We start from the raw sequence: 12,849 nt of genomic DNA, 5'->3' as shown, positions 1-12,849 counted from the left end.
CTATGACATACTGGCTGTGTGACTTTGAGTAACTTAACCTCTCAAGTGTCTTTGACAGCTTAGATAAATTGCAGAAAGTTGCCAACCTGCATTGGGAAAGGGAGTTTCCTCATCCAAGAATTATCTATACAATGAAGACACAGGTCCAGTTCTAATCCCTATTACAGTAATAAACATTAAAGTGACAAAACAACATGAAAACACTGATTACTAAAATTAACCATAAATGACTGCTTTCAAATAAAAAATGAGGTTATACTAATTTTTTGACTCAACAAATGAAAAACATTGGGGACAACTTAGAAGAGTTTAACAATTTAAAAACTGAAAATTTCTTGTATGACAATAAATGTAATTAAAAGAAAAATTAAAATAAGATTAGGAAAAATATGAACAGTAAATATTATTAAAGATAATCTCATATATGAAATATATTCGTAATTGTTAAGAATCACAAGCCACAATGAATAAGCGGTGAAATAACAATACCAGTTTTCAAAAGACAAATGGAGAAAAAAAGAGAATGATTTTAAAAATGAGATTTTTTGATAGAGAGGCAGTGGAATGTTGCATACAGCAAAGTAGGTTTTACTAAAATGTGGTACAGTTTGTTTTGGGAAGTTTTTTTAATTTTTAATAAAAGGAAAGCTGGCTGGACAGGGGAAAGGACAGTTATATACTCAAAAATAAATGTGATGTTAAAACTGAAGGCATCAATAAAACTTTATAAAGATTAAATAACAAACAATACTTGGAAATGTTTAATCTCCTGTGACAGAACCAACACTCTCCTGACACAACTACCTTGTCCCAGCTTTCTGGTATGGGTACAAGTTTAGATCTCTCATTCTTGGTGGGTGCCTAAGACCGTGAGAGTCATTATGCCCAATGACTGAACAGACATATTTCTGAATGGGGGGGGCCACATTGTGAGATGCTAAGTACCTCTAAATCCTTATTGCATATTCTGCATATTCTTCTTGTGTTAGGGCTAACGTAAACCTCCTTTGCTAAATGTTCAGTGACTTAATGTCTCATTTCATCCCAACACTGAACCTAAACTAAAAAGGAGCCTTGAAGCCAGGCCTCCAACACCTCGCTAGTAGTCAGACACAAAAAGTAAAATAATTTTGAGAACTAGAAACAAAAGTAGGTGCCTATCAATTGGGGGATGGCTCAACAAACTATGGCATGTGAATGTAGGAGAATATTATACATTCAAAGAAACTGAGAAGACTTGTACAAACTAACGCAAAGTAAAGTTAAGCAGAACCAGGAGAAAAATTTACATGAAGACCACAAAAACATAAAAACAAAAAAATCTTAAAGCCTTCACTGTGCTAAGTGACCAATCAGAACATCAGAGGACTGATTTATGACGAAATTTACTTTCTACCTTTAAAAAGAGAAGTGATACATAATGAAATATATTATCAGACATGGCTAATGTGCTTATTTGTTTTGCTTGACTAAGATTATTGGTTACTTACAAAGAACTTCTTTATGTGGTGGAGAGACTTGAGTAAAGCATAATGCAAAAAACAAAAGCAGCAAGGAGAATGAAACATTAAACAACATACAGAGAGAACAGAAAGAAGTTCAGAAGAGAATACAGACGGAAGTTTTGTCACTGTTAAATTTTATTACATACTTTTTAAAAAACTATGTAACAAAAGTTCAGTATTTCATTTACAAGTCTCTTTTCTGTCCTGATTTATTGAAATGTTCTTATTTGTTGATGTTTGTTAAGTTCATAATAAAAAAGAAATTAAAAAAAAAACTTTGAAGTACTAATCTCACATCCATCAAACTGGCAAAAATATTAAAATCAAAGAAATTCAGTTCCAGCTGGGCTACAAAGGAAGAACAGGTACATTCGTTCAATGCTGGTAGAATTACAAATTTGTAGAATCTTTTTTGGAAAGAAATCTGACAAGATATAGTGTTACAAAAAAAAAATTATATCCTTTGACCCAATAATTCCAACCCTAGGAATTTCGTGGAATGTTCACTATAAGTGTTATTTTTTCAAAAGGTTTTGTTAGGAAATAATACAAAACGAAAAAATTAATTCAGAAGAATGGAGTACACATTAACTGCAATAATATGAGGAAGAGAAATTCTTTTGGAAAAGGAATTCTTATTGATATACTTTGAAGGACAGACATAAGACATTATGATACATTATGATAATTTAGAAATTATTTTAAATGTAAGTTTAGTTGTGTTGATGTTTTATGTTGTTTCTAATAAAACATGTAATTTTTTTTCCATGAGGCTATATTTTTAAAACATTAAAGTCACTCTCCCCAAATAAAATTAGAGAAGGGAGGAAAGGAAGGAAACAGGCATTTATTCTTTTTCTTTTTAAGGCAATTGTGGTTAAGTGACTTGCCCAGGGTCACACAGCTAAGCTATTAAGTGTCAAGTGTTTTGTCTGAGGCCAAATTTGAACTCAGGTCCTCCTGACTTTAGGGCCAGTGCTCTCTCCACCTAGCTGCCCAAAAACAGGCATTTGTTAAGTGCCTATTATATCATTTGATCTTCACAACAGTCCTGGCAGGCATGTGTTATTATAATCCTCATTTTATAGTTGAGAAAAAACAACAGACAAAGGTTAAGTGACTTGCTCAGGGTTATTCAGCTAAAGGTCTGAGGCCACATTTGAACTCAGATCTTTCTGACCCCTGGCTCAGTGTTCTATCCACTTTGACACCTAGCCACTAGCAACAATGATTAAGATTTAGACAAATGCAAAATTCTATATTTAAGAGAGTTACCATAGATTAAATAGACAGCTGGCCTCAAAATCAAGAGGAAGAGAGTTGAAGTTATATCAATTATATATACTGACTGAATAACCTTGGGAAAATCATTTAACTTCTCAGCATCCCAAGCATCTCTAAAACTATAAAGCTGTAGGACAGCTGCATTACCTGTGTAGGTAGTCTCCTTACCAGACAGATGAAATCAAAGGTACAGATAAAAAGAATTCCAATTAATATTGGATATGATTCTAATCTTTAGGGAAAAAATCACATTATTTTAAAATGTATTTTATCTTCTAAGAAATTTAAAACAACTTTGTATCAAAATGTCAACAGTTCATATTTTATAATTTAATTTGGCATTTAGTCAAATAAATTTGCTAAATTCATATTCTAAAGTGCAATTTGGCTTAATTTATAGGCAAGTAGAATAAAGGGATATTTGAATAATTTCTGGCCCAAATTTCTCAACTTCTAAGTAACTCATATTTGACAAAAGTAAATATTATTTAAACTGAATAATTAATTTTATTTCATTCTTTGAAATTTATGGAATTTTCAAAAGATACACATCAATTATTTGACATGGGACCTTTATCACAGGGCAATGATACTAGGGCTCTAAGCTGCTGAAGCACAGAATATTCTCAACAGACATTTCCAGTCGCTCTAAAAAGACATCAGTTATACTTCTGACCAAAGGTTTCCTAGTTATTTCATACAGGAGTATGGTACTGATACAAATGAGAAGAACCTGGGATTTCAAGTGCCCAACCCACATTAAATTGCATGACCTTAGACAAAGGAATAAAGATAAATTTTACTAACATGAAAGGAGATTGGTTACAACTCCAAGTTGGGACCAATATGCTACCAAGAAGTAAAAACTGAAAAAAAAAACTGAAAGGTGCACCACCAACTGCTTCTGTAAGCAGTAGAGAACATTTAGACTGTGATGATACAAATATAAAAATGAAACAAACAATCCCAGCCCTGAAAAAAAGCTTATTTTCTAATGGGAACAGACAGTATAAATTCCTAAGTAAATGTGAAATAAGCTGAGAAGGGAAAAAGCCAGAGCTAGTTTAGTATTAAGTGTAGAATCAATTAAGGCTTCCGGTATGAGTTGGTATCTGAGCTGTTCTTTGAAGAGAGCTAGACATTCTAAGGTGGGAAGGGAGTTCCAGGAATATGACACAGTCTGAGCAAAAACAATGAGAGGAGCAAGAATGTAGAATGTGGGAAATGGCTAGGAGCACAATTTGACTGGAAAATACAGCAAATGAAGAGAAACAATATGAAATAAATCTACAAAGAGGGGCTTTATATGCCAGGCTAAGGAGACTATTTTATCAAGAGGCAACAGGAAGCTACTGAAGATTTCTGAGGATGCAAATGACCTGATATGACATGTAAATTAAGAAACTTGGAAATTAGAAAGGAGAGAAAATGGAAGCTTTAGGAGGTTATCAAAACAAGCCAGGAGAGAGGCAATATAAGAGAGGGTGCCATGTCCTATGAGAAAAAGTGATGACTTGAGAGATAATGTGGCAGTAGAATCAATATGATTTTGATGACTGATCAGATACAGAAAGAAGAGTCATGGGGAAGCTAGGTTGCACAGTGGATAGAGTACCAGCCCTGGAGTCAGGAGGACCTGAGTTCAAATCTGGCCTCAGACTTACTAGCTACGTGACCCTGGACAAGTCACTTTAACCCCATTGCCTAGCAAAAAAAAAAAAAGAAGAGTCATGGAAGATTCTGAGCTCTAGAATCTGAGCAATTAGAAAAATGGTGCTACCCTCAACAGAAATAATGAAGTTTGAGCATGAGGTAGATTTTTAAAGAGAAATGATCAGTTCTATTACAGCTTGCTTAGTTTGAGATGCCTCCAGGCCACCTAAATAAAAATGAACAAAATTGACAGTTCATGATGTCGGATTGGATTTTGAGAGAAATTATGGCTAAATACATGAGATTAGGAAGTCATCTACACAGAAATGATAATTAGGCAAATAAAAGCAATGAAATCCCCAAGAGAGTAATGGTAAACAGAGAATGAAATGTTAGCCACAGTCTTACAACTCTCTTTCCTCAACATTTTTTAGTTTTTTAGGTCCCAATAAGTGATTTTATCTGGGTAAGGAGCACTTGGTATAAAACTTTCCTTTTCTTATAAAGAATAAGAATCCATCTATAGCTTAAGAGTTTTAGAGTACTCTCTGAAGCACTAATTAGTTAACTGACTTGTCCATGATCACAAAGTTGGTACATATCTGAAGAAGGACTTGAACCTGGAATTCAACCAATATAGTGCCACATAAATTTTTAAATTATCCTTTTAAATAAAAAATAAAAATATACACAAGTAAGCACATTTAAATATTTCAGGAAACCATTTGACAAAGAGGCCAACTACTTCAATCCTAATGTGAAAAAAAAATCACCTCTACAACATTCTGGCCTAAGTTTGAATGCCTCAAGTAAAGAAATCTACTATGTTCCAAGGCATTCCATTATATTTTTTGTTACCTATAAATGTTCATTTTTCCCAAAAGCTACTCCTCCACCCACCCCATCCACACACAAAGGTCATACTCTTGATCTTATCACCCCCACAAATAAACAACTTACAAATTCAAGAATTCTAAAATTCCCTTATCTGATTACAATCTATAAGCTTCCTACCTTTCCTCTGCTGTCCCAAACCAAACCCTGCTTTCCATCCACACCCTGACACATCAATTCTATCCCAGGCCATTATCCCCACACTAGCCACACTATTCTCCTTTCTCCATCTTGATCCCTTGATGAATCTAGTTCAACTCTCCACTGTCTTCTTTTCCTTGAGTCCCCACCCCCACTTATCATATCACTAATTATGTCCTTCAAAGTCTATGCCTTGGATCACTCCCACCATTCATGGCTTTTCCTTCTACACACATGCCGATAATAAAAGATAGAGAAAATTATGCATTCTGATTTGATTCACTGCAAATTTATAATCCATTACCTCTACTGGGCCCACATTGCTGCTAGATAATAGTTCTACACCTACCTAATCAACTCATTATCCCACTCTCCACAGTGGTTCTTCCAAACATTTCCATCCCTCCTCAAACCTTCCATGGCTCCCCTTCCTTCAATCCGTTTAGCTAAGAACTTTGCCACATAATTTACTAAAAAAATGAGGCCATTAGCTGAGAGTTGCCTCTTCTCCCCTCCTCCTCACATAACTCAGAAGACTAGTTCTTCCTTCACCTTTGTCTCACACGAAGAGAAAGCACTTGCCAAGGCGAACACCTCTACCTGTACAAGTGACCCTATATTCCATCTGGTCACCTTAGCTCAGACCTGTACAACCTGTGACCTGCCAAAGATTAGAAGGAAAGCAGGAAACTGGGAAAAAAACAAGTTTTTTTCTGATAAAGGCCTCATTTCTCAAATATTTAGCAAACTGAGTCAAATTTATAAAAGTACAAGTCATTCCCCAATTGATAGTCATAGGACATAAACAGGCAGTTTTCAGAAGAAATCAAAGCTATCTATACTCACATGAAAAAATGTTCTATATCAGATTAGAGAAATACAAATTAAAACAACTCTGACATACAACCTCATAACTATTAGATTGGCTAACATGACAGAAAAGGAAAATGATAAATGTTGGAAAGGATGTGGGAAAACTGGGACACTAATGCACTGTTGGTGGAGCTGTGAACCGATCCAACCATTCTGAAGAACAATTTGGAATTATGACCAAAAGGTAATCAAACAGTACATATTATTTGACCCAGAAAAACCACTATATGGGTCTGTATCTCAAAGAGATTATTTAAAAAAGGAAAAAGTACCTATTTGTACAAAAATATTTATAGCATCTCTTTTTGTGGTGGCAAAGAATTAGAAATTATGGGGATGCCCATCAACTGGGGAATGGCTGAAAAAGTTGTAGCATATGATTGTGATGGAATACTACTGTGCTATAAGAAATGATGAGCAAGATGCTCTCAGCAAAACCTAAAGAAAAGTTATGTAAACTTATGCAAAGTGAAGTGAGCAGAACCAGAAAAATATTGTACACAGGAACAGCAATACTGTACAATGATCAATCATGAATGACTTAGCTTTTCTTAGCAATACAATACTACAAAACAATTCCAAAGAACTTAGGATAAAAAAAAAATACTATCCACCTCCAGAGAAAGAACTGATGGAGTCTGAATGCAGATCTAAGCATATTTTTTTACTTTCTTTATTTTTCTTGGAGTTTTTTTGCAACATGACTAGCATGGAAATATGCTTAGCATGATTTCACTTGTATAATTGATATTACATTTCTTCTCTTCAAAATGAGGAAAGGAGTGAAAGAGAGGGAATTTGGAATTGAAAATGTTTTTTAAATAAATAATATTAAAATGTTACAAATTAACATATTAAAAACTAAAATATTAAAAATAATATTTTTCAAAAGCACTCAACAAAATATATAATTTTCAATCTTTCAAGTATTACCTATTGATTTAGTCATGAGAACATGGTCATGGTTAATATCACCTAACTCCTCAGCCTCTTTAGTTGATTTATCCAGAGTATAGGTAGGAAAAAGTGAAGAATTACTAAAATCATGTAAGTAGAGCCTACATCAGATTGCACACCATCTTAGGGAGGGGGGAGGAGAGGAAGAGAGAGAAAATTTAAAACTCAAAATCTTACGGAAATGAATGTTGAAAACTAAAAATAAATTAACTCTTTTTTAAAAATTTACTAAAATCAGCCACACTGACATGTTGAAAGGTATAGTTATTGACAAGTTATCAGTAATATAAAGAGATCTAGAAAGACTTTCATAAAATAATGTTAAATGAAAAAAGTAAATCCACAAGAACATAGTACTTTCTAAGGACCATGTAAGAAGAAAATGGAGTTCTGAGGCTGATTTAGAATGCCTAAAAAGCTGATATATATATTTTTTATGTTGGATTTAATCTAAATGCAAATAGCTACTAAGTCAGATGAATTAGATGTGTTGGTATTCAATATAAGCTTTTAATAAATGCTTAATAAAAAAATTTTTTTTAAAGATAGTTAAGGTATAATAGACTTTTACCTCAACACTAGGCACTTTCTTCCCTTCAACTCGAAAAATCTAGTACCACGGTAAACAAGCGGGGATCAAAAAGAAATTGGATATTCAATAATAAAAATATGTCGATCCCTACCCTAAAGTTTTTACTTTTACTAAAAGTGAAATGCACATAACTACCTTAATTCAAAAACTAATCAAACATTAAAGTGAAGCACAGTAATAAAATTTTCTCAACTTTTCATTTTGTTGCTATTAAACTGTAAACAAATCACAAATGGTGGAGTGGCTGTAGGCAAACAGGCACACTGGTACACTGTTGGTGAACTGTAAACTGGTACAACCATTTTGGAAGGCAATTTGGAACTATGCCCAAAGTTACTAAACTATACGTACCCTTTGACCCAGCTATACCATCACAAGACCTAGGCTTCAAAGAGATCAAAGAGGAAGAGATTCATGTCCAAAAAATGTTTTTAACAGTTGATGGCAAACAAAAATTGGAAAATAAGGTTTGTTCCTATTAGAGAATGGCTAAAGAAATTATGGTATATAAAAGTAATGAAATAATATTATGCCTTAAGAAATGCCCAAATAGACAATTTCAGAGTACAATAAACTCATGCAAAGTGAGCAGAACTAGAACAATTTATACAATCACAACACTATAGAGAAAAAAATTCTAAAAGACTTTAAAACTATAATCGATTAAATGATAAAACCATGAGTACAAGTACAGAAGAGTAAAGATGAAACACTCTTTACCTCCTCTACCACAGAAATAATGAACTTAACATGCAAAGAAAGAGAGATATGGCCAATGCAGGAATCTGTTTTGCTGGGCAATATGTTCATGATAAAAGCTTCATATCAGGAATTTTTACTTTTCAATGAGGTTGGGGCAGGGGAGGTAGGCACAGTGGGAGGGACAGATTATGCCATCTACGTGTACATTTATAAGTCCTTCACTTCACTTATAAAGAGATATTTAAATGACCATAACACTAGCTTGTCCAATAGGCTTTTATTTTACTGTTGTTGCCTTCTTTTTTTATATCTCACAATTTTTCCTACTAAATTGTGTTGTCCTTTCCGACCTGCACCTTGTACAATATCACTGCATGAAGTCATTGTCTAAAATGAAAAAAAAAATTAAAAGAAAAAAATCCAAAACATACACAATATTTTTTGTTATCAGTATAAAGATGAAAATGCAAAATTCATGTCATTATTGTAAACATGAAATTAGGGAGTTAGCAAAATAAACTCAGCAATAAATGATTAAGCTTACTTTACTAGTGCCATACAAACTTTGCAATTAAAATACATAGCCTGGTGAAGAGAAAGAAAATTGTAAAAAGTCTATAATATATGATATTTTTTTGAGGGGAGGGTGAGGCAATTGGGGTTAAGTGCCTGGCCCAGGGTCACACAGCTACTAAGAGTCAAGTGTCTGAGGCTGGATTTGAACTCAGGTCCTCCTAAACTCCAAGGCCAGAGCTCTATCCTCTACACCACCTAGCTGCCCCTTAATAATATATTTTAAAGATTTTTTTTTCCTTACCTTTTCATCAGGATCATATCCTATTGATGACAGACTACGGGAAACTCTCAAACACTGCCTTGATTGGTGTAAAACAAGCTGTAAATAAAAAAAAAAAACAGGGAAATGAGAAAATGTAAATGCTTGAATAGGTAAGTTAAAAAATAAAACTGATCTTTTTAAGAATCTCCCTCAAAATTATTACAACTACAAAACGTCATCAACCTGAGTTCCCACTCTGTATGTTAGAAAAAACTATGTATGATACATAAATTGCTTCTGCAGACAAATGAAGCCATGATATACACAAGAATCAGCAATGTGTTAAGATGAAATATATAAGTGAAATTTAAAGAAAATACTGCTATTCAGCCACCCACAAACTTGAAGAGCAATGGCATCTTCAGAATCATAAAGCATACCACTATACAGAATATAAAAGTTGACTGCAAGGGTTTTTAACAAAGACAAAAAAAGTGAAAATGTAAGTTTTAACTTTTATTCTATTTCTCTTTAGCATAAATAACAATCCCAATGGACATGTAAACTAGTGACCCAAGCTCACAACTTTAGAGTAATTTTGACTTTTTTCTTCTGCTTCATCCAACATATACAATCACCAAATCCTGTTATTTCAGGATGCCTTTTCAATTTCTCTCAAATTGGGGGAAGCTAGGTGGCGCAGTGGACAAAGCACCAGCCCTGAAGTCAGGAGGACCCGAGTTCAAATTTGACCTCAGACCAAACACTTAACATTTACTAGCTGTGTAACCCAACTGCCTAAAAATTAAAAAAAAAATTTTAATAATTTCTCTCAAATCTATCTCCTTCATTATTTCCATTGCTATCACCCTTGTTCAAAATCTCCTTAAGTCCCATCTGGATCCTCTTTACCCCACTAATAAATATACCCCACAGGACAAAGCTATTTTGTTCTTTCTTTAAAGACAACTACAGCAGCAGCAGCAGGTTAGGAAATTCTCAATCCACAGACAGTAAGGGGGTCAGATACAACCAGTCAGAAGATTTCAGGGGACCCTCTGACGGCACTGGGTGCAGGGCCCAATTACACTGCCCACACAGTTCTGGGTCACAGTCCCAGAGCAGAGGAGCAGGGATCCTGACCACAGCAACAGGATAAAAAAAAAGTGCTGGTTACAGATGCAGGGTGGGAAAGAGTGCTTATGGTCACTCATAGACCAGAGCACACACCAGGAGAGCAGTGACCACACCTCTTCTTAGATCATAACACAAAGGAAGAACTGGAAACTTACAGATCCTCAGAACCAGTTCTAAAAATACCAACACAAAAAACATGAAGCTTGGGACAATGCCCCATCCACCCTGAGAGCAGAGCCCAACATTAACGTAAAGTTAAAAGTAAAGAAATAGGCTGGGAAAATGAGCAAATAAGTAAAAATAACCTGACTATAGAAAGTTACTACCAAGGCAGGGAAAATCAAGACACAAACTCAGAAGAATACAAGTTAAAACAGATATCTCAAAGAAAAATGTGAATCTGACACAAGTCAAACAAGAACTGCTAGAAGAGCTCAAAAAAAGATTTTAAAAATCAAATAAGGGAGGTAGAGGAAAAACTGGGAAAAGAAATGAGAGTGATATAAGAAAATTATGAAAACAGAGTCAACAGTTTAGTAAAAGAGGCACATACACACACACACACACACACACACACACACACACACACACACACACACATACTAAGGGGGGTGGGGGAGAACAACTTAAAAAACAGGATTGGCCAAGCAGTAAAAGAGGTACAAAAATCCACCAAAGAGAAGGCTGTAAAAAGCAGAATTGCCCAAACAGAGAAAGAGGTACAAATGCTCACTGAAGAAAACAATTCCTTAAAAATTAGAATTGGGCAAGTGGAAGCTAATGACAACGTGAGACACCAAGAAACAATAAAACCAAATCAAAAGAATGAAAAAATACAAGAACATGTGAACTACATCACTGGAAAAACAAATGCCCTGGAAAATGGATTGAAGAGAGTAATTTAATTGTTGCACTACCTTAAAGCCAGGCTTTAAAAAAGAGAGTCTAAACATCACATTTCAAGAAATTATCAAAGAAAACTGCCCCGATAGCCTAAAACCAGACAGTGAAACAGAAATGGAAAGAATCTATCCATTACATCTTGAAAGAGATCCCAAAATGAAAACTCCTAGGAATATTTCCTTAAAATGATAGTCTTCTTGGAAACTGAGGGGAGCTCCAAACAGAAGGAAAGACCCAAATCAGAGGCATCAGAAAGAATCATGGCTTCATATCTTACATCTTACTTCAAGTATTTCAGAAGAGGTAACATGCTCTATCTGCCTAGATTTCTTCACATGCGCCACATCCATAGAATGTGGCTACAAAATGTATCCTCCAGTACATTCATTCAACTTGTGTGGACCGTTTTAAATGTCCTGAGAGCTGGAAAATGTGTGTTGTGAAGAAATTCTGGCCCAATCAACAACTGTCCATAATTGTACAGTCCTAGAGGTATGCTCAAAGGGCTATAAAACTATGCATTCTCTTTGACCCAGCAATACCACTTCTAGGTAGAAGATATTATAAAAATGGGAAAAGGACCCCACATACAAAAATATTTATAACAGCTCTTTTTGTGGTGACCAAGAATTGAAAACTGAGGGGATACCCATCAACTGGGGAACAGCTGAACAAGCTGTGGATGGGAATACTATTATTCCATAAGAAATGATGAACAGGCAGACTTCAGAAAAACCTAGGAAGATATGAACTGATGCTGAGTGAAGTGAGCAGAATGAGAACATTGTACAGCGTAACAGCAACACTGTGCGATGACCTTGATAGACTTAGCTCTTCTCAGCAATGCAAGGATCTAACACAACTCCAAAAGACTCAGGATGGAAAATGCTATCCACATTCAGAAAAAGAACTATGGAGTCTAAATACAGATTGAAGCATACTATTTGGTCTTTTTTTTTTTTTTGGTTCCTTCTTTTTCATGGTTCCTCCCATTGGTTCCAATTCTTCTTTACAACATGACTAATATGAAAATGTTCAATATGAATGTATATGTAGAGCTTATATCAGATTGCACGCCATCTTGGGGAGGTGGGAGGGAAGGTAGGGAGAGAAAATTTATAACTGAAAATCTTATGGAAGTGAATGCTGAGAACTAAAAATAAATTAATAAAAAAAAATTAGATAAGTTTCACCATCTTCTTCTATGGGATACTGGCTTTTGAATCTAAGACAAAATAAGTATATAGTCTGTACCACGCCTAGGACCAGAATTCCCTTAAGAGGAAAACTCTAAAAAGTAGGGATCCTTTTGGATTATGAGGCAGAAGACATAGTGTTTTATGATGCAGACGGTAGATGCCACATCAATACATTCACCAGCTCCTTTTTATAGAGCCTCTCTGGCCTATATTTTCCATTGGCCTCTCCTG

At 34.7% G+C, this 12,849-nt stretch overlaps 1 protein-coding gene across 3 annotated transcripts in view; it reads right to left on the bottom strand.

Annotated features, from left to right (window-relative positions):
- The window catches only part of PCCA (propionyl-CoA carboxylase subunit alpha), a 484,900-nt gene that overhangs the window by 461,234 nt on the left and 10,817 nt on the right, over window positions 1-12,849 (bottom strand). For all 3 annotated transcript variants that reach the window (XM_020964021.2, XM_020964019.2, XM_078147299.1), the window contains exon 2: window positions 9,419-9,496. In XM_020964021.2, the coding sequence (XP_020819680.1) occupies window positions 9,419-9,496 (78 nt within the window). The remainder of the gene's footprint in view (window positions 1-9,418; window positions 9,497-12,849) is intronic.

This window comes from Phascolarctos cinereus, unplaced genomic scaffold, assembly GCF_003287225.1.
Source record: "Phascolarctos cinereus isolate Bilbo 61053 unplaced genomic scaffold, phaCin_HiC Scaffold_7;HRSCAF=346, whole genome shotgun sequence".
Lineage (NCBI taxonomy): Eukaryota > Metazoa > Chordata > Mammalia > Diprotodontia > Phascolarctidae > Phascolarctos > Phascolarctos cinereus.
This window is presented reverse-complemented; position numbering and strand designations above follow the sequence as displayed.